Consider the following 21539-nt stretch of genomic DNA (forward strand, 5'->3'; position numbering starts at 1 on the left):
TTGGCTTTCCCCTTGGGATTAATAAAGTATCTATCTATCTAAGTGGATGCAGGGGACAGGATCACATCACAGCAGCACTGGGTGCAAGAGAAGAACAAACAGGGTACACTTACATCCACCAGCACTAATGCACACTGGGCCAGTAAGTGTTGCATATTAATTTAACATGCATTTCTCTTGAATAATAGAGGAAAACTATTGATTTAAATCCAGTCTCCTACAGTCGTGAAGCAGCAGTGCCAAAAGGAAAAAATGCTTTACTATACCACCAAGATGTTATGCTTATGTATCCCCTAAAGTCCTCAGAACTGTTTATTGTATCGGATGAATACGCCTCCAAAGTCACTGAGGGCTGCACAGTGATGGCTTGGACTCCTACCTTAAAATCCTAGTTTGGTCACTACAGTAGATTTCACATTCAATCTTTATTCAGGGATGTCATTTTTGCGTCCTGCAGCTTCTTCCAATACCTAAATACCAGCATTAGCTGAATCGGTGACTCAACAACAGTTTAAGGGAATGTGTGCTCTGCAGTTTGACCAACGTCCTGTATAAATCTGATGCCTGTCAGCCTAATTATGAAACACATGCTGGATTCAGGCTAAAAAAAAGTAATTTAACCCCATTAAAGTAATTAAAATCAGTTTGAATGTACAGTATTAGCATGTGAAAATAAATGCCAGTAGCAATTAACACAACCGCCTAGAACAGGGAATTCTAGGATGTTTTTCGCGTCAGCACTTTCGTCGCACAATTACCCATCCGTCCGGTTGTCGCCTATGGAAAAGCGCAGGTAGGCGTGCCAAGGTAAAGTTCACTTGGCGTTCGATATTCGTATTTGGCATTCGAGCACCATGTGTCCCAAGTCAAAATAACGTAGTACTTGAACAAACTGTGAAAGAACAACAAAACGTGACATTATTTGGCCTTCTGAGATTGGATTAGCGAATGCCAAACATACACCGAACGTTGTTAACTTTGTCTCGGTAGTAGGTGTGAGGCAACACCGACAACAAACGTCATTAGGCGTATAAGTATGGGGCGACAGGAGTTGTCGTATTGCAAATAGGCGTCAAAACAATAAGGAAAAGTTCATAAAAACACCTAGCTTTCCGAGGTCCCAGAAGAAGTTTTCTCGCGCTACGTTTTCAGCCAAACTGGAACTGCTACGGGGCTGCGCGCGTGCACGCGACCGCGCTCCCGCTCATCCATCCAAACGCGCGGAATGAGCAGAATGCTCTTTGAGAAGGTTGAGCTTTCGCTAATGCTTGAAATTCCGTTTCCGTCCAGAGAGGGGAACAGCCTCTGGCTGACGTGCCGAGAGACAAACTTTAGTGTACTTTTTTTTACCCTTGCATTTATTTTTCATTTGAAACGCCGCTATAAAGAAGGAGGGGGAAAAAACACATTTGATAGAAAAATGGCATCTTCACCCCAGAAATCCCCGTCCACCCCAAAGTCTCCTACCCCTAAATCACCACCTTCCAGAAAGAAGGATGACTCCTTTCTTGGTAAACTTGGAGGAACCCTGGCAAGAAGGAAAAGGGCAAAAGAAGGTACAGTACGGTCAGCCTTGCTTCTCTCGTTAAGACGGTTTTGGGGCGCAGTCGCTCGTTTCGCAGGTTTTGCTTTGCTTTGCTTTTTCACAGCAGGACATAGCTGGTTGCCTTGTAGCGTCTACGTTGGAGCATCTAGTTGTTTCTTTTGCCTGCAGAGTATTTCACCCCTCAAAGAAATACACGGAATTGTTGAAATTCTAGTTTCAGTGAAGTTTGGGTTTATTTATCTGATTAGCTCTAGTGCGTTGACACCAAGGGTGGTTCCCAGACATCTTGGAATTTTTTTCCTCGTTTGAAGGATGACGTCACGACCCTAAAGTTAGTGGGTTTGTTAAAGTTTTCGGGGGGGTGTAAGCACGGTAAGCAGAGATTTGTCCAGTTTCAGTGGCGAATTGTTAAAATGTGAACGCGCATGCCATGCTAATGCATACAAAGTCCTTTGATGTTTAGAAAGAGTTCATTCAGCGGTAGTTGTCGGGACATTTCAATACTCATAGCCCGAAGACGAACTTCTTGTGTGACACTCTGCAGATCCTGTATGCGCGCCAAGCACCTCACTGACTCGTGTGTTATTAATACAGTAGCCGGAGGACGATATTACTAATCTCTAATGAAAACGTAACTTTAATAGGGAATTATTTAAATTCGTGTATAGTTTTATTTTGAATTTGCTTGCCGTAGCTCGCATAGCTGCTTTGTGTGTGTTTTCTTTTCTGCGTTTTGATCATTTTTATAATGAGTTTGAATGAGACCCTTTTAACGCGAACAATATGAAAGACACTCTGTAGTGCTGGAGAAAGCAGTACAAACCCTCATAGTTAGAAGTATTTGTAATGAAATGTTATTAAAACACCATTTTGTCCTCTTACCCAGTATTACAGTCTTAAGTTCCTAGACCTTTACAGACTGCAGAGTGTTCCAAGTAATTCTGTGGAAAATAAAAACTACTTCATTAAAAACTAATGGTGATGGACGCTACAGGAAAATTATACTGTACATCAGTTTTCCAAGTCTATTATTACAAAGTAGGCACAACAAATGATCAGATATTGCAGAATTTCAGTTGATCCAGGAACATCACTTGAGTTACTTCAGGGCAGGCATTCACCTTCAACCAGTTTTAAAGTCTGCCTCTTTAACAAAACTGGTTACCTTAGAAATGTAAATAATGATTGATTTTTGCATTTTTTTATGAATGAAAAAGGGAGTGTCTTTTTTATATTGAAACTGTGGATCTGAATGTTTTTCATCTATTTTATGGTGTCAGAGGCCAAATTTAAAACATTCTGTACATGACAGGCCCGAAACAACAACTCTTGAACTCGATAAACCAAATTGTGTAACCTTAGAAATTCATCCTACCATATTTGAAGCTATTTTCTGTACAGGTTATGTGAACTGGAGCCTACCTTGGCAGCAACAAAAAATGCAGGAAAGTTCAAACATTCCTTCAAATTGGGCCAGTTTAGTGTCACCAGTCAAGTCAGAATGATTTATTCACAATAATGGTATGCATTAATTTGCCATTGTACATTTTTTAATAAATTAAAAAAATAAGGTGAATGTTCTTGTGGTTTAAAATGGGTTGCAAGGAAAACAGAGCTGCTACATAAAAAAGAATAAAAAAGCAAGCAGAATGCACAAAGTCCACACAGAAGGTACCATAATTCTTTTGGACCATTTAGATATTAGACGGCTAGAGGTTTAAGTAAACCTGACAGCATGTGTTTGGGCTGTAGGATGAAACAAACTTTTTAAAGAGATACTATAAAATAAAGTTGTACTAAGTATGTAAACACAGTGAGTGAGGCTTCACAAAATACTATACAAAGACCTAATAAAATATGCAGTCAATTAGATTTTTCAGTTTATTATTTTTCTCCATGTTAATATTCAATACCTTTAAGTTGTTTCTGCAAGTTGTTCCAGTGTTGCCAATGAATATATGTGTAGTTCTCTTTATTCTTGCTTTGCTTCTATCTGAAAGTATTGTCAGAGTGATTTAAAATGGAAATGATCTAGTTAAAGGAACAACGTTTCTGTGGCTCATTGCACTTCCATCAATTTTCTAACTGGTTCATACAATTCAGGGTCAGTGGGTGCCTGTCCTGGTGGCACTGGTTTGCAAGGTGGAAAATAACCCTTGAGAGGGTGTGAGATGATTGAGCGTGCAGTATCATTACATACATGGGGATGAAAAGTGAATTCCTGATACAATAGGAGTGTTGCAGTAGGTTGCATCTTAATGACCTGATCCAAGACAAAGAAGATTTGAAATATGTTTGAAAGGAATTTTGCAATAGATACCTACATCAAATGATTGGTGTGCTTGCATTTGTTGTTTAGTGTTATTCACAGAGTGTTTAAACATGTGGATACGTTTCTTAAATTATTGCATAATTTTGTGCATGTATTGTCTTGTACAAACCTCTGAGGAGTTGCTGTTTGAAATTTTAATTTGAGTAGGTTACTTTGAAACAAATATAGCCATTCTCATGATGGTGGTAATGGTTATTAAGAACTGTGACAGCGATAATTTGTGGCTTAATTAATTCATCAGTCCAAACAGCTATCATTCAAACTCTGTAAATCCACATGTAGGGAGTGTGGTGCAAGGCTGGAATCAACATTCAAGGCTCCAAACCAGGTCAGGGTATGCTCCCTCAAACGTGGCCATTAGGACGAAAACTTGAAGAAGCAAGCACACTTTAAAATACTGGCTTTTGACATTAAACCTTAATGCAAGAAAATAGAAGAAAAAATACATCCTAAAACTAGATATTAAAGCTATTCACCATTGCAGTATTTCCAGTTGAACTGTTTCTCTTGAGGCTTGGTTTAATGTACATTGATTTTGTTTGAATTACTAGCATTTTTGTATGTTGTTTGCAGTGTTTAACAGAGAATAAGTACGAGAGACAAGTGCATTGAATATAGAAAACTTTTTGTAACATTTTGCTTATACTTTTGGTTCATCGAGTCATTGTTGTCGCGAGTCCAGATTATGGAAAATTTCTTAACTTGTAAGTGCTAATGAACATTCAGCATTGCACCACTGTCCAGCCTACTCTCGGAACACAGACTCTCCGTTATATCAAAATTCAACTGTTTAAATATATTAATTTTCTTGAGTTTCTATAAAGTTGAGTGATAAACAAATGTAATTAATTACATACTATTTGGTATTTCAAAACTGGCCCACTAAGAGAGTGTGTGCATGAGCATTTCCCACTAATAAAGATGGTGTTCCATCTTGGTTTATCATGTGTTTTATAACACTATGGAGCTAAAGAGCTGTGTTTCAGCCCAAGGACCATTAAGCCAAAGTCTAATACAACTTTCATAAAACCACTTTTACTGCACCAGTTCATTAGTAAGTCTAAGCCTCCCCACTACCTTCACTCATGAACAAGAGACTGAGGTTCTTGAACTCCTTAACATAGCACAGCAGCTTACAGTACATCCTATGTGCAGGAAACATGAAACTTTTTTCGAGGAAAGAGCCATGTTCTCAGGTTAAAAAGTGCTAGATCTGATTTCAGTTAAATTACTCTCAGATGCAAATTAATGCAGTATGCACCAGAGATCATAATCCAACAAGGTCACAAGGCCAACAACATCTGCAAACTGCAGAGATAATGCAATCTTTGACTTGATTTAGATTCCTAACATCTGTCCTCCTTGTCTCTGTCAGTTCTTGACATTCTTTCCAAAAAATTATAAACAAAAAAGGAAAGAAGATGCAAGATCGTCCGAATCCAAAGCCTGCATTGAATGTTCTATACTCAATAATAAATATGAAAACACATCTCTTGGTGTGCAAATAAAGGCGCTGAACGGCATGCAGCAGTGACCCCATTACCCAGTACTCTTAAAGCACCATCCACAAGATACTGCAGAGTACTTGGTGAAAAGCTGCTCCCAGGTCAACAAAGTACATGTAGACAGGATTGGCAAATTCCTGTGACCTCTCAAGTGTCTGTTTAATAATAAAGAGTTTGAGCGGTGTTTCACAGACCGGTTAGAAGTGGAAGTTTAGTTATTAAACAGAGTTTCCATTCCAGTGCCCTGGCATAGGCCTGACCAAGGAGGCTGAGGAACGTGACTTCTTGGAAATTGTAACACACCATCATGTTCCCTTTTTAAAAATATAGTGACCACTCTGGTCTTTCAGTCCCAAGGCAACTCTGTAGAAGTGCATTGGTCGAAGCACCCCTACAAGATCCACAGCTTTCACCATTAATGTGCAGATCTTATCCACATCTATGAATTTGGCACTACTGGGCCTTTAACTCATTGTAGTAAGCTCAGCCACCAACCACAATCAATACTTTTGTCTCCTTAGTTTCCTCAAAGAAGGGTTTATTTGCTGGGTTTAGGAGTTTCTCAAAGTACTGCTTCCATCTGTCGATAGTGCCTGTTGAGGTCAGACAGGTGACATCTCACCTACACATTCTTAACGAACAAATGATTTGCCAATATTTCTTTTAAGGTTTTCTGAAAGTCATTCTCAGTGGCTTCACTCCATACACCTTCAAATCAGCCACTGTAGCAGCTGTCACCTTTTTTGGCATGTTGGCACCACTTAGTGAAATCTGGAGTTTTCTGCAAGTACTGCATGATGGGCCTCTGTTAAAGCTGACAGCTACTCTTGCCGCTAGTGTTGTAGGGTTGCTGCCATGAGACGTATCAATCGAAGATTATTGATATCAAAATTAAATGTCATCCAATGTGTTAACTACATTGAAGTGCAGTGCATATGCACACGGTAACATGATTTTTGACACAATTTTATCGTATGATAATTAAAAATTACATCACGCAATTTTTGTCTATTTAAAATGCTATACAAAAACAGTTTAACCCCTGTCCATAGACCATGCGTCATAACTGAAGGCAAAGCAAACATTTTACATTTCGCTAAGCAGCAGTTCTGAGTAAATTACATTTTGATTGAAGACCACACGTTAATAATACCAAAGCTGAAAGTAACAAGATGAACAATCAGTGTTAAAAAATAGTGCAGTGGGCATCAAGAGTTGTTGTAAGAGGTGTTTCACTTCTAAGCATTTTTGTGTTCTTGAGGCGAGTATTGGTTTCGTCAGTGTGGACTGTGGTGTGATTAAAATGGAAAAAAAAGTATGTTTTAGATTTGGCTGAAAAAATTAACTTTATGTTAAACAGTGGGATTAATTTTTGTGGCATGGATTTGTTAACATTTTTAACTAAAATGTAGTGAAACATTTGTTAGTGTCACCAAGCTTTTTTTCTAGCTTTTTATTTATACTCTCTGTGATAATCAGATATTAGATTTTTTTCCCTTTTTTTGATATGTGAAAGAATGAAATCATCATTTTCATTACCACCTTCAACCTGTTCAATGAAACCATGGACCATAGTGGTCTTATGAACTCCCTGTTCCCCAAACTGTTGCTGCTCCTTTCTACACCTTTTGACACTGATTGGTCATTGAATTTCATGATTAAAACATGTTGTGGCATCGAAATGTAATGCACTTGGAGCAGCCGCTAAGCAAGATGCAATATGTTTGCTTTACTTTTAGTTATGATACGTGATCTATGGGTGTGACCTAAAACACAAATCACTTTTGTATTGTATTTTAAACCTGCAAAAAAAGCAATAGTGAAAAGCAATCAATCATTTGCTTGATAGGTTTTAAATTAAGACACAATAAAATTGTGCCAAAATTAAATGCACCACGTGCATATGCTTTGCATTGTAATGTAGTTAACATATTAGATAGTATTTGATTTTAGCATGAATAATCTTCTATGCATACTAGGTAGAAATCTTTTAGTTAAATCTCATTACAGCTGCTTCCTCAACTGAGATCTTGAAGACAGTCCATTTTAACGTTAATATCATTAATGAAAACTATAATTAAAATTATTGAAACACTATTTCAGTTATCCAATTAGAAATTAAATTAAAAGCTTAATGAAAGACAAAAACTAAACTGAAATTAACACTGCCTACTTGAAAAGTAACTGAAATAAAATTAAAATCAGAGTTAATGAAAAAGTATTATTTATTTATTTTTTTAATAAACCAGTTTCTTGTAGCCTATTATTGCTGACTGTTCTGTGCACTTTCGAGAGAAATTAGAAAGGGCTAGGAGATGAAAGAAGCCAAAAGTGTGGTTGGACTAGCAAAGATGAATACTGGAAAACCAAAAATAACCGATCACCACGTTAAAGGGAAGAGCTAAAGGAGTAGTCAGGAAAATGACTGAAAAGAACTTCTGTACTTGTTTGAAAAGTCTTCCACACAATGCAAGGCTGAGGAAGACTTTTGTTTATCTAATAAGCGATAACTCCATGGTCCTCCAGCACTGCCAAATTTATATGCAATGGCAGCCATGTCACAAAACGTGACAACCAGACAACACCATATAAATAAAATAATGTAACATTAATAAAGGTTAATGCTACAGAGCTAATACAGAGGGGAAAAAAAACTAAATAATAAAATTTTAATTCTCTACAAATAAATAACAAAAGAGTAGAAAGAAAACATAAACATGACAGAATTATTCATACTTGGATTAACATAACCATAAAGCATGGTGGTGCAGTGGTAGCATAGCAGAGTCAAGAACTGGGCATTCTGATTGTTATAAATAAGTAACATAACATTGCTGTGCTCAGACAGAATGACTGCTAACTTGTGAAACACTTCACTGACATTTGTGGAGTACACTTTATGAATAACTGGCCTAGAGCAAGGGACATCTGCTGAAACACCTCTGTAAATCAAATTATTAAAAAGGCATTTTGAATAAAAATATATCATTTAAATTTAATGACTGACTAAGCAGACATTAGAAAAAAGAAAAGTAATATGTCATAAAATAACTTACATTTTGTTGTCACAATGCTAGGTAAACATTACACTTAAGCATAAGTTTAAAGCTTTGAAGGTTTTAAAGATCAAGAGGAGAACGCCATCTGTATTACCACAATTATAAAAAAAATAAATAAATACTGTACAGCACAACTGACATGAAATACACTTATGCCAAATATTTAAAAACACTGATTCAAAACTATTAGACAGTGTTAAACATGTACTGTATAACGTAAGAAGTGGCCTAACCTTTTTTTTACAAGAAAGTGAAATGTTTAAAGGATTATAAAGAAACTAGTGTTAACCCATCAAGACTTTCTCACTGCAAGAACTGCTTCAGTATCACAATATTTGTGGATGTTTCATCCAAAAACATCAAAAATCAGAACCAGAGAAGGCTGGTGAAAATGTAACGTGGGAAGATATTTCGCAGTGATTGTGCCAATTAGGAACTCATTGAAATGAGTGAATAAAATTACAGATGAACATATAACAAATATTGGAAAAGCACTTGAATATTTAAAAACTACTGGTGTCACCTTACTTGTGTTTGATCAGTATAATTTACCTTTGGCTGGTTACACTGCAACCTTGAATTGTTGTGTAGGATAAAGTTCTGCTTTATGTAAATTGGAAACAGAATCATATGCATTCTCTGACATATTTGTTGTAAATCTAAAATAACGTGGACTTCATTTGTATTGTAGTTATGTGTAGGGCACTCTGTGAAAATCCAGTTGGCCCCTACTAAATTTGTCCTGGTGCTGAACTTGCTTCTTAGTCAAGTAATTTGTGCACTGTAATTTTCACAGCCACTGGCACATGAGGTATGGATGTTTGGTTAAGAATTGCTGGACATGGGTACAATTGTTGGGGTGCCAAGCCAGAAGTAACCCAGTTTAATAGATGTTTGGCAAAAGGAGAAAGCATTAATTAACATGAACAAGTATTGATGCACTTCTGTTTGTTCACATCAGAACTCTTTTTTTGTCAGCTGTCTTGGTCCAAAAGATACCCTTCTCAGTTAGGCCATCCATTTATATAAGTCCAGGTCTGAAAAGGGTGGGGGTAGACAGCATCATGTAGGGACAGCTTGGTGCTGTATAGGAAACAGGAGGTACAGTATTGCTGGTGTCGGTGCTCCCTCCTGCCATGGAGTGGTATTATTCCGAGGTGATCTCTATATTCACACGCATGACACAGTAAAATGAATCCTGTTTGCAGCCTATTATTATTTTATTCCTGAACTTAATTTTTTTTAATGCAGTTTAAATTCTTATACTTTTCTGCATGTCTTTAGATAATAATGTTTTCAAATAACATAATATCTTGAATTCTGATTGAGACCAACTTAGAATTGAAATTACACCTCTTACCATTAGTTGGAGTTTAATGAGGCAATGTGTTTTTTGTTATTTTTAAGAAAAGTGCTTATTTTCTTGCTTTAAAAAAAGTGTACTCATTCAAGAAATTTTACAGATTACATTAATATATTATTACATAAATTGGGGAAGTTGTGGTTAGGCCCTATAGAGCACTTTGTATTATCTTTTAGATGTTATTTTCAGTACATACTGTATTTATAATAATGTTGACCAGTCAACGTCTTACTTACTTTCATCAGTTTCTTATCAGGATATGTCCGAATCATGTTAACAACCATCTACAAGCTCACACAAATTCATCAACTCCCAAGAAGCACTGTCATTCGCACTTTTATGTTTTTTTTACATAGTGGCATCTTTGTGAATCAAGACTCCCTAATTCGATCTCCTCCTCACTCTGTACGACATTCTGGTTTTGGTTGTTGTTCCCTACTTTCATGTACTTCATTAGAACATTAGAACACTCTAGACGAGAACAGGCCATTCAGCCCAACAAAGCTCGCCAGTACTATCCTCTTATTTCTTCCAAGAAAACATCAAGTCGAGTTTTGAAAGATCCTAACGTCTTACTGTCTACCACACTACTTGGTAGCTTATTCCAAGTTTCTATCGTTCTTTGTGTAAAGAAAAACTTCCTAATGTTTGTGCGAAATTTACCCTTAACAAGTTTCCAACTGTGTCCCCGTGTTCTTGATGAACTCATTTTAAAATGACAGTCTCGATCCACTGCACTAATTCCCTTCATAATTTTAAACACTTCAATCATGTCACCTCTTAATCTTCTTTTGCTTAAACTGTAAAGGCTCAGCTCTTTTAATCTTTCCTCATAATTCAACCCCTGTAGCCCTGGAATCAGCCTAGTCGCTCTTCTCTGGACCTTTTCTAGCGTTGCTATGTCCTTTTTGTAGCCTGGAGACCAAAACTGCACACAGTACTCAAGATGAGGCCTCACCAGTGCATTATAAAGGTTGAGCATAACCTCCTTGGACTTGTACTGCACACATCGTGCTATATATCCTAACATTCTGTTAGCCTTCTTAATGGCTTCTGAACACTGTTGGGAAGTCGATAGCTTAGAGTCCACTATGACTCCTAAATCCTTCTCATAAGGTGTACTCTTGATTTTCCGACCGCCCATTGTGTATTCAAACCTAACATTTTTACTTCCAATGTGCAATACTTTACATTTACTGACATTAAATTTCATCTGCCACAAATCTGCCCAAGTCTGTATGCTATCCAAGTTCTTCTGTAATGATATAACGGATTCCAAATTATCTGCTAATCCACCTATCTTGGTATCATCTGCAAACTTAACCAGCTTGTTACTTATATTACTATCTAAATCATTTATATATATTAAAAATAGCAGCGGCCCTAGCACTGACCCCTGTGGAACACCACTCTTAACATCGGCCAGTTCTGATGAGGTTCCTCGCACCATCACCCTCTGCTTCCTGTGTCTGAGCCAATTCTGCACCCATCTACAAACATCACCCTGAACTCCCACCTCTTTTAATTTGATGCCCAACCTCTCATGTGGCACCTTATCAAATGCTTTCTGAAAGTCCAGATAAATAATATCATAAGCTCCACTGTGATCGTATCCTTTTGTTGCCTCCTCATAGAATTCCAGCATGTTAGTAAAACACAACCTCCCTTTTCTGAACCCATGCTGACTGCTTAGAATAACTCCTGTCCTTGCCAGGTGTTGCTCGATCTTATCCTTAATAATTCCTTCCATTAGTTTTCCTGTGATGCATGTTAAGCTTACTGGCCTATAGTTGCTTGGATCTGCCCTGTCACCCTTTTTATATAATGGGATGATATTTGCCATTTTCCAGTCCTTCGGAATCTCTCCAGTGCGCAGTAACTTCCTAAAAATATGCGTCAAGGGTTTATATATGTACTCACTAGCCTCCTTAAGAACATGAGGATAAATATTATCTGGTCCTGGTGATTTGTTCGATTTCAGCTTATTTAATCTGAGCAGTACTTCATTTTCTTGTGCTTGTTGCTTTTCTGCAAAAATGGTTTCTAAGGCCATTTTACTTACTTTTTAGATATTCTTAGTGAGTTGGGGCAATAGTGTGTTGTGTATGATCACTCAGTTAATTAATTATCAGTTTTACCTTTGGCAATACTGCTAATTAATTCAAACAATCAACAAGATGCTTCTCAAGGGACGCCAAGTTAAATTTAGGTTGAGTATGGGATCTCTGTTTCACTTTCCAGCTAGAACACCTGAAGTATAAAGAGATCTGTACAATTTAAGAACAATGTTCCTAAATCGGTAAAGTCTACGTTACCACTTTCACTTTCCTGTTGTGGTTTGACATGGAATAGACGTAATTTCACAAATAACCAAAATGTTCTTGTTGAAATAAAGAAAATAATATAATTTAATTTTATAACATTAGGATAACAGAAGATGGATATATGCAGATATATGAATATATGTAGATATCAGGAGCTAGGTCATATGGCCTAAAATAATATCACAATAATTGTTTTCTGTATTGATCTCTATAGTTATCATGGTATAGACCTTCATATTGCTATAAGAGTATCTATCTTAATACTACAGACTAAATAAACAAGATATTTTTATATGATTTATTATCAACAAATAGAACACACATGCTGTATATTACATTTCTGTACATATGAAATTTCCTTAGCAAAAACTGAAGTTTTCAATTAAATAATTCACATAAGCAGTAGCTCAAATTATCAAGGTATGTAACAATGAGAATGTATCAGTGCAAATACATTTACATGCAAATATTGCAGTAATATAAGTTTACCATATATTACACTGGTCAACAAGCACTTTGATACTGGTATTCTTTCACCTGTACTTTAACAAATTTCACTTGCTGACTCCAAATCTGAAAACCGTTTTCGTCCAACACGTCCCATTTTTTAGTTATGATGTTCCACGTCTTGGACAACTAGGGTGACTGGACAGTAAAGGCGATGCGTTTAAGCATTTAAGAAATAAGTTTAGTCTCGAGAAAAGTGAAGTCGAAATTAAAGAAGGTGTTTTTGTTGGCCCTGAAATCCGTGAACTGATGCTTGACGAGGAGTTCAAAAGGAAACTGAAGCCAACGGAATCAGCAGCCTCATTCGTGCAGGTTGTCCATAATTTTCTTAACAGCCACAGAGCAGAGAATTATACTGAGCTTGTGGAGAATATGCTGAAAGTATTTTAGCTTACGGGAGCCAGAATGTCACTGAAGATGCATCGTTTACATTCTCGTCTTGACTTTTTTCCACCAAATCTAAGCGATGTCAGAGATGAGCATGGGGAAAGATTTCATCAAGATACAAAGGTGATGGAAAACTGATATCAGGAAAAATTCACTCCGAGCATGATGGGCGACTACTGTTGGTTCTTGTGCAAGCGCAAAAGCGAGTGCCTCCAACATTTTTGGGCACGCTAACCTCACTTTTATATTGAGCTAAATTGATATAAATATGCTTTAACATGTCTCTGGTATCGTCTTCTGGTTTGTTTTCAGAATAAACACATCAAAACAATTTTGGTGGGACAGAGTCCAAACTCCAGATATCGTGTTGATATATTATATTGATATTCAAAAGTGTCAAAATGTCAATGATGTGTATTTCAAAAACCTGACATGCTAGCTTAATTCCGATTTCATAAATGAAATCAGTGTAAAAAACTTAATAAAGAGATGCTCTGAAGTTGCCAGAAGCAAGCAAAAAATATTTTTTTGTAGACCAGTGTTATAAGTAGTAAATGTATTATCTCTCTGTGTTATCTCTATGGTTTGAGCTCGTCCCTGACATTTTTAAACAGGTCTGATGATATCTTAAGTCACAGGGGCTGGCTTTGTGTGTATGAGAGTTGTGAAGCAGTGAGCACCCAGCTGGAAGTACAATGCATGTAGTATAGCACTGAGGAATAAGTAACGTGGACATTCTGGATCTAGCAAACAACACACAGATTAATTTGTCTGATGTCTCATGTTTTACATACCAAGACAGGACGGAAAAAAGGAAATAACTGGGTGGTGTTGAGGCTGAATTTGCTGTACCCGGTAAGCATTTGTACAGTATCGGTTCTGTTAAATTTGATAAAAGATATGATTATATTCCTGTCATTCATCCCTGAACCTAAGCCATTTCTAAACCTCTCCTCATGGCGCCCTAGTGTTTGTGATTACAATCCAAAACACCAATTTATTTGTTAAATTGCACCAGGAGCACACCTGGTTCAGAAAATTACCAACTTGTTAATTCAAATAAGTTATGGTTTGGGAGTAGCCTACATTTCATAAATACATGGAATGACTGACGTGCCTCAAGAAGAAATTTGGGAACCAGACCTGTAGTGTTCTAGCCATTCCACAAGATGCTAATAAGGTTTTGGGAAACACAAGGTACTTACCTCTTACTTATTTTAAGAATGTTTATTTACACACATTCTACTGTTGTAGAGTGTTAACAGTTGCAAAAATCAAACAAAAAATTGTGTTTTAAGACAAGACTGTTAAGTGAGGCTGTAGAAGGAAATAATAATTTGATATTGGCCTATAATTTTCAGGACCTGTGTATTGAAATGTAATGCCTCTAAAAAGTATTCACCCCTGGGAATTTTCACATTTTATTGTCAAACAACACTGAATCACAGGGGACTCAATATGGCTATTTAGACACTAATCTGCAGACAAAAACGCATTAATTATAAAGTGAAAACAAACCGCTGCAAAGTGATCTAAGTTAATTACAAATATAGAAACAAAATAATCAGTTGCAAAAGTATTTATAAGATGCACCTTTGACAGCAATTACAGCCTTGAGTTTGTGTGGTTAGTCTTCTTATCAGCTTTGTACATCTGAACACTGCAATATCAAAAAGTGTCAATAACACAACTATCAATGAATCTGAAATGACTGCTGTTGGTTAGGTGACTTTCTGCCTCTTATCTAAAATGCATCAGTGAGATCAGGAGTAGAGCAACAGTTATTACTGTTTTAATGTGGTCATTTTCACATTTAGTCGAATGTACATAAAATAACATTGTAAAACCCACTTAATCCAATTAAGGGTTGTTGGATTTAGATGCATTGAGTGTAGTCCTAAATGAGACTCCTTTTCAATCCTGAACCAAACTATAAATACATATACTGTACAATGGGACAATTTAGAATTTCCAATTAACCTAATGCATTTTGAATGTCACTATGGAATTCGTCATCCAGGAACAAGATCACTGGTTGTTTGGCATTGTTAAATTATACCAAAGTAAGTTTATATGTGGCTGTGTTCTTTTTGTGTACTTGGTGATTAACAGGTAAATTTCCATTGTTTCCATTTGCCAGTGTTTTAGTAGTGAAATTGAATGGATGGAAATTTACTTCCCTAGTGTATAATCACTAGTCAAGAGAAAAGTGTTCTAGAAGCATTTTTACCTCTATGCTTCCAGTTATTTTTATTCCTCCGCTTTGGTTGATTGGGTACTTTCTGAACAGTAACAGCCCCTTCAGCTGTCATTTTTACCAGCCAGTTTAACTCTTATTCAGCCCATTCTTGTCTTTTGTCTGTGTTTTGGGACTAAATAATCGCTGTTATCAGGATGTGAGAGTTTGGAAAATGGATTTTGATGAAAATCAACACCCAGTGGAGTTAATATTTGCTAAGCTAAAATGACAAACACTTTACATTTCATTTTTCGTTTCCTTAGCTTGTGGAAAATCCTTTATTAGTTATGAACAACAGTGATTCCTGTCTCACCCAGTAAGCCTTTCTGAGTTTGTTACTTTGTGAATATTTGTACTGTATGAACTGACATTGTTGTGTATTTGTGTGTTGAACTGATAAGGTCAATAAGGCTCATATTTAAAGAGTTTCCATGGATTCACCTAGTTCCAGTGAGAGAATATGAATGAATTTGCTGTCTTATTTAATGAAAAGCTTCTGTTGTATTGAAAGGATCATTAAATGTAAAGTAAATGATTTACTGAAATTTAACAATGGTAAAATGAATTCTGTGTGTCTTTACTGTTACATATCTGACACTCAATTGCTCATGGAGAAGATTATTTGTACTTGTTTTTATTTTGCATATAATGTCTTGTCTAGTCGCTTAACTGTCTATTGGACATCCAGTGCCAGCTGACAAACCCTTCACCTTTCTTTTGTCATCATCCACATGGTTTTGAATGGCACAGTGTAAATCTGTGTGAATGTACATTATAAATAGTTTGACAGGTTAGTGAGCAGATCTGTATGATTTGAAAAATTGGATGAGGTTAGTGCCTTCAAATTCTTGAAATATATTTTATGTATGTTTGTAATGTAATGTTTTATGTGTGTATATGATGTAATGTAAGGGCCAGGCCACATAATGACTAATAGCATGCAGTTTGGGAACAACAGATTCAGGACAGAGGGATAATGGGACATCATTATTCTAAAGGTATAAAACTAGAGTAGTTTTTACGTATGGGGTCTTTCCCATTTTAGGCCATATGTTGACAGCAGAAAAAACTGCCGGTAGGACAAAGCAATGGAAATACTAGGTGAACAAATGAATATGGCTTTGCTAAATGACCTTCGATCTTCTTTCTTTCTTTGTGTTTTTTTTTATATTCCGACCCCCCACAACACACAGAGGTAGTAATGAGTTAAACGAAAGTAAAGATTGTACCAGTAATCAAGGGAGGAAGTTCTATTCGTATTCTTCTTTTTTATGTTTTCTTTCTAAATATATTGTGTGTGGTTTTGTGTTTTGCTTGTTCTTAAATAAATAAATCATTTTTACATGCTGGTAAATCTTAAATAATTTGCTCGATCAGCTGCGGCGCTTCAAACATTTGAAAGCCTGTACAGCAGCTGTCTTTGTCATCTATTTTTTGTCTTTTCTTTCTGGCCCCAGGCATGGTTAAGTCTCATCTCGCAGGACATGAGTTCTTGATATTTTTTAATTTATAATTTGAAAATCTAACAACATCACATTAAAGTTCGATAAATTCTGAAAAGAATGATACCAAACATATATATGTACAGTAGGTTTTAAAATAAGCCCGATTTAAAGCGTGACAAAAAAGTCACATAAAATCGTTGCACTTTTAGGCTTAGGATTTAATATATAGAAAGTAGATAATTCTTATATGTTGTTGCTTTATTGGCTCAACATTCACATTACAGGGTTCTTGTACTTTCATCTTATCAGCATTACGTACAAGGCAAAAACCAACCATTCACAGGATCACTCATACAGGGCCAATTAAGTGCTCCACTCACTCATTGAACTTGTTCTTTTATTTTTCCTAGTCCAGTAATTTTTTAATCTAATTAGAGCATTTTTATATCCCCAAAAAAGAAATTCGGGGTTTTGGAGAATATATTTGGTTATCAAGCACTGTTATCTTGTTGCCTCTTAGTTCCAGAGTTGTTGGTTTGTCAGTGGGCAGATAACTACATTAATCACTAATTCACATCACAACATAAGTGAAATCATTCATCAATCCTTTTCACACACTGTCCTTTTTGTGTTCAATAAAATCTGCAGCCTTTGTAGTTTTCTTTTGTGTGAATTATTCAATGTTTGTGTGTCAGTTTGTAGGGTAAACTTCATTACTGGTCATTTTTGTTTTCATTATGAGCTAGTATTTTTTGGTTTAGTAAGTGAATTGAGTTTACTATTTACAACAATTGGATATTCAATGTATAGCACATTCATTTTGAATTAACATTTATAAATCTATTGTGCTGGTGAGTCTGTTAGGGATATTTCATGAAGTCAAATATCTAACCATATTACTTTGTACTCAGACATTAGTAATAGTATAATAAAACATCAATTAATGAAATAAAAATCTTCATGATCAAGGGTGGAGTGCCCTCTCAGGGTTGGGAGCGAGATCCTGCCTCAAGTGGAGGAGTTCAAGTATCTTGGGGTCTTGTTCACGAGTGAGGGAAGAATGGAGCGGGTGATCGACAGGTGGATCGGTGCGGCGTCCGCAGTGATGCGGGTTCTGCATCGGTCTGTCGTGGTGAAAAAAGGAGTGAGCCGTAAGGCAAAGCTCTCAATTTACCAGTCGATCTATGTTCCTACCCTCACCTATGGTCATGAGCTATGGGTAGTGACCGAAAGAACGAGATCGCGAATACAAGTGGCTGAAATGAGTTTCCTCCGCAGGGTGTCTGGGCTCTCCCTTAAAGATAGGGTGAGAAGCTCAGTCATCCGGGAGGGGCTCAGAGTAGAGCCGCTGCTCCTCTGTATCGAGAGGAGTCAGATGAGGTGGCTCGGGCATCTGATCAGGATGCCTCCCTGGTGAGGTGTTCCGGGCACGTCCAACTGGGAGGAGGCCCCGGGGAAGACCCAGGACACGCTGGAGGGACTATGTCTCATGGCTGGCCTGGGAACGCCTTGGGTTTCTCCCGGAAGAGCTAGAAGAAGTGGCTGGGGAGAGGGAAGTCTGGGTATCTCTGCTCAAGCTGCTGCCCCCGCGACCGGACCTTGGATAAGCGGAAGAGGATGGATGATTTTTATAATACTAAATTTTAATAGGGAGATGCTACTTCTGTGTTCAATGGGGATTGGAAGTAACAGTATATCAGTGGGTAGTTGCAATGGCTCTGCGTCCTCTGAAATATCACCACCCTAATCAGATTTTCAAGCATCCCCTTGTAGATTTTTCTCCTGTCCCAACCATGTAAACTACCTAGCTATACAGCAGAGAAACAAAATATTCAAGAAGAAGTTTAGAACCCTGGATACAAAATACGAGTTGCCTAACTGTAAATCCAGGACTACTTATGCTGATAAATGTTATAAAATGAACACCTGCATACATCATATTGAATGTTACAAACAAGAAAAAGCATGTGCATGCAAATACATAATTTGGATCCATTACAAACGATGTAAATCAAAAACAATATGTGTTTAATATATAGTACATTTGTACACATATTATGATCTGTGGTTAAAACGTTTATGAATCAAGAGCTTTCTCTTTTCTTCTATAAAAATGTCAAACAGAGAGAGAGAGAGAGTGTGCAATTTTTACTGACCGTCAGACACCGATTCCAACAAGGCATTCAAGATGTTGATCACAATACATATAGTGGAAACTCAGATATAAGTAGAGGAGATATGAAGTAAAAATATTTGGGGAAAAAAAAATGTCATTTGAGAGGATAGGTTGAAAAAACAAAAATGTTTCCTTTGATAATGTCTCCTATTGTGATAAAAATATCTGTATAGACAATGTGTCTATATGGTGCTGATCTTTAATATTCAAGGAATTTTAAGAGTATATCGAGAAATAATGAATTTTAGGCCAAATAATTGCAATATCAATTTAAGTCCAAATTGCCCATCCCTAGTTTGGAATGACTGGAGAGAACCCATATTGGAAAAATGTACAAACATTATACTGGTAGTAACCTGGTCAAAGGCTGAACCAATGTCTTTTGACCTGTGACACAGCAATGCTAACCACTTCGCTAATATCTCCACTTCAATGTGGCTTATTTGTTTAAAATTGTGACTTCCTAAAATCATGGCAAAGGTGAAAACACAAAGCAAAAGAAACAATTGTTTATCAAAAAAACATCTATTTTTTTTTTCAATGGAAACATTTTAAGAGAATGTATGCCGCTGACAAATTCAGCTGTCTTTTAGAAGTCAAAAGCATCTCCAACATAACAGGTAACTTGCCCTTTTTTGCTTCTTCTTTGTTTCAGAGTCATGCATATCTATACTGTATTTATCCTACAATGAATGTTGAAGTAACTGCCTGGCAAACAATGGTAAACCACAGCCTATGATTTTGAACAAATGCTGTAGTGTAAGAAAACACTTTAGACCAAATGGTATGGTTCAAAGATACCGCAACATTTTAAAACATTGACATAGTAATACATTTGTTGTGTCAAGTCAACAGAAAATTAAAATGGATCATACAGAAACATTTTTACATTTAAATACAGTGTAATAGTCTTCTTTAATGTGCTGGAAGAACAGCTGCTGTTTTCCATAGAAATCGGAAGCATCCATTCAGACTTTTAATTACATGATTTGAATTTCATTTATGCCATTAAGGATAATGCCAGCTCTTCTGCCACCGTTCATTTTAACATTATTTAGCAGTAAACTGGTTTACATACTCCTCTAATGCTTTGTGCTTGTTCTTCCACTTCTCAGGTCAATTATTATGCAGCTGTTTCAAAAGCAATACAGTATATGCAACTGCACAAAACATTAGCTTTTTAAGAGCAGCTCTGTGATAAAGTGATGTCAGACAACTCCAGAGTATTGGGTTCAAATTCTGATCTGGGAATGTGTGTAAATAATGCATGTGTTTCCTGTGTCTGTGTGGGTCTTCTACTGGTATCGTGATTTCCTCCCAAATCACAAAATCCTGTATGCTAGGCAACTCTAATTGGCCTGGAATGTGTGCATGTAGTTTTTTACGTGACTATCTCCTGGCTGAATCGCCACCAGGGCTGCCTCCTGCCTTGTATGCTGTGTTGCCTGGAATGGACTGTGGTTCCCTAAGTCCCTGAAGTTGATCGAGCAGGTTGAATAATGACTAGGTTATTCATCAATAGAATGGGGTATTTTATCAGTTGTAGAGATATTTTTATTAATTTTTTGGTCAGGAGTGTGTGTGTTCTTTTTATGTTTGTGTAGGGTTTTGCCAGGTGCTCCAGGTTTTCGCTCTCATCCTAAAGACTGTAAATTGGCTTAGTCTGTGTGGGTGCGCGCGTGTATGTGTGTGTGTCTACACTCTGTGTGTGTGTGTGTGTGTGTGTGTGTGTGTGTGTGTGTGTGTGTGTGTGTGTGTGTGTGTGTCTCTGTGTGTGTGTGTGTGTTTCTGTCTGTCTACACTCTGTGTGTGTGTGTGTGTGTGTGTAGATGTGTACACACTGTAATAAAAAGATATCTTGTCCAGGGTTCATTCCTTGTTTATCTTGCAGGAATAGATTTATGCTCTGTGTGACCCTGTAATGGAAAGTGAAGGTTCAGAATATTGTCAGATAGATGGATGAGTATAAACACTCATCTCTCTGGCATTTAAAAAATCCACAGTACACCATAAACCATACTAAAAACACGCCAGATACAGTTAGTTAATTCTACAAATGTTATGTCTGGTTAAAGCTTTATATAAATTAATTAAATACCTTTTACCTTAATAGATGGAAGCTTTCTTGAGTACAAAATTACTATGCCTATGGGATTTAAAAAAATTGCTCTCCTCACTTTTTTCTCATTGAACTAATTGTTTGCTGTTTACCATAATGTTTATTTTGAATTGTTTGGGCACATACTTTATTATTTGGTTGCAAGATTTTTTTTATTCTCATTTTTGAGGTTAACGTTTAACACTGCATTACCAGTTTTTGCTAAGTGATGTTCTCTGTTTTTTTAATTTTTGGAATAAAACAAGTGAGATGAAATGTGCTTAAACATTGTTATCCTTTATGATCTATTAGTAACAAATTCTGGATGTACAGAGGATTTAATTCTTCACATATTTTTGACTGAGCCTTTAGATTTTGGATTCCCAGGGTGGTTGAAGCCTGGTATTTGGACTAACCATTTGATAAACAGACATGATTTTCAAAAGGAGCTAGTAATGTCAGATGCTGAAGCACCTTTTATCTGTCTCAGCTTGAAAAGTCCAAGCCATATTATCTTGCCATTTTTCCCCAACGAAATGCAACCCCATGGCACCAAAG

The 21539-nt window shown here is 36.7% G+C and overlaps 1 protein-coding gene across 1 annotated transcript in view; it reads left to right on the forward strand.

Annotated features, from left to right (window-relative positions):
• The first annotated feature begins 1166 nt into the window (after positions 1 to 1166).
• The window catches only part of parvaa (parvin, alpha a), a 199033-nt gene continuing 178660 nt past the window's right edge, over positions 1167 to 21539 (forward strand). Inside the window, exon 1 of the mRNA XM_028793917.2 lies at positions 1167 to 1556. Within this exon, the coding sequence (XP_028649750.1) occupies positions 1226 to 1556 (331 nt within the window). The 5' untranslated portion in view covers positions 1167 to 1225. The remainder of the gene's footprint in view (positions 1557 to 21539) is intronic.

The sequence above is a fragment of the Erpetoichthys calabaricus genome, chromosome 2 (assembly GCF_900747795.2).
Source record: "Erpetoichthys calabaricus chromosome 2, fErpCal1.3, whole genome shotgun sequence".
Classification (NCBI taxonomy): domain Eukaryota; kingdom Metazoa; phylum Chordata; class Cladistia; order Polypteriformes; family Polypteridae; genus Erpetoichthys; species Erpetoichthys calabaricus.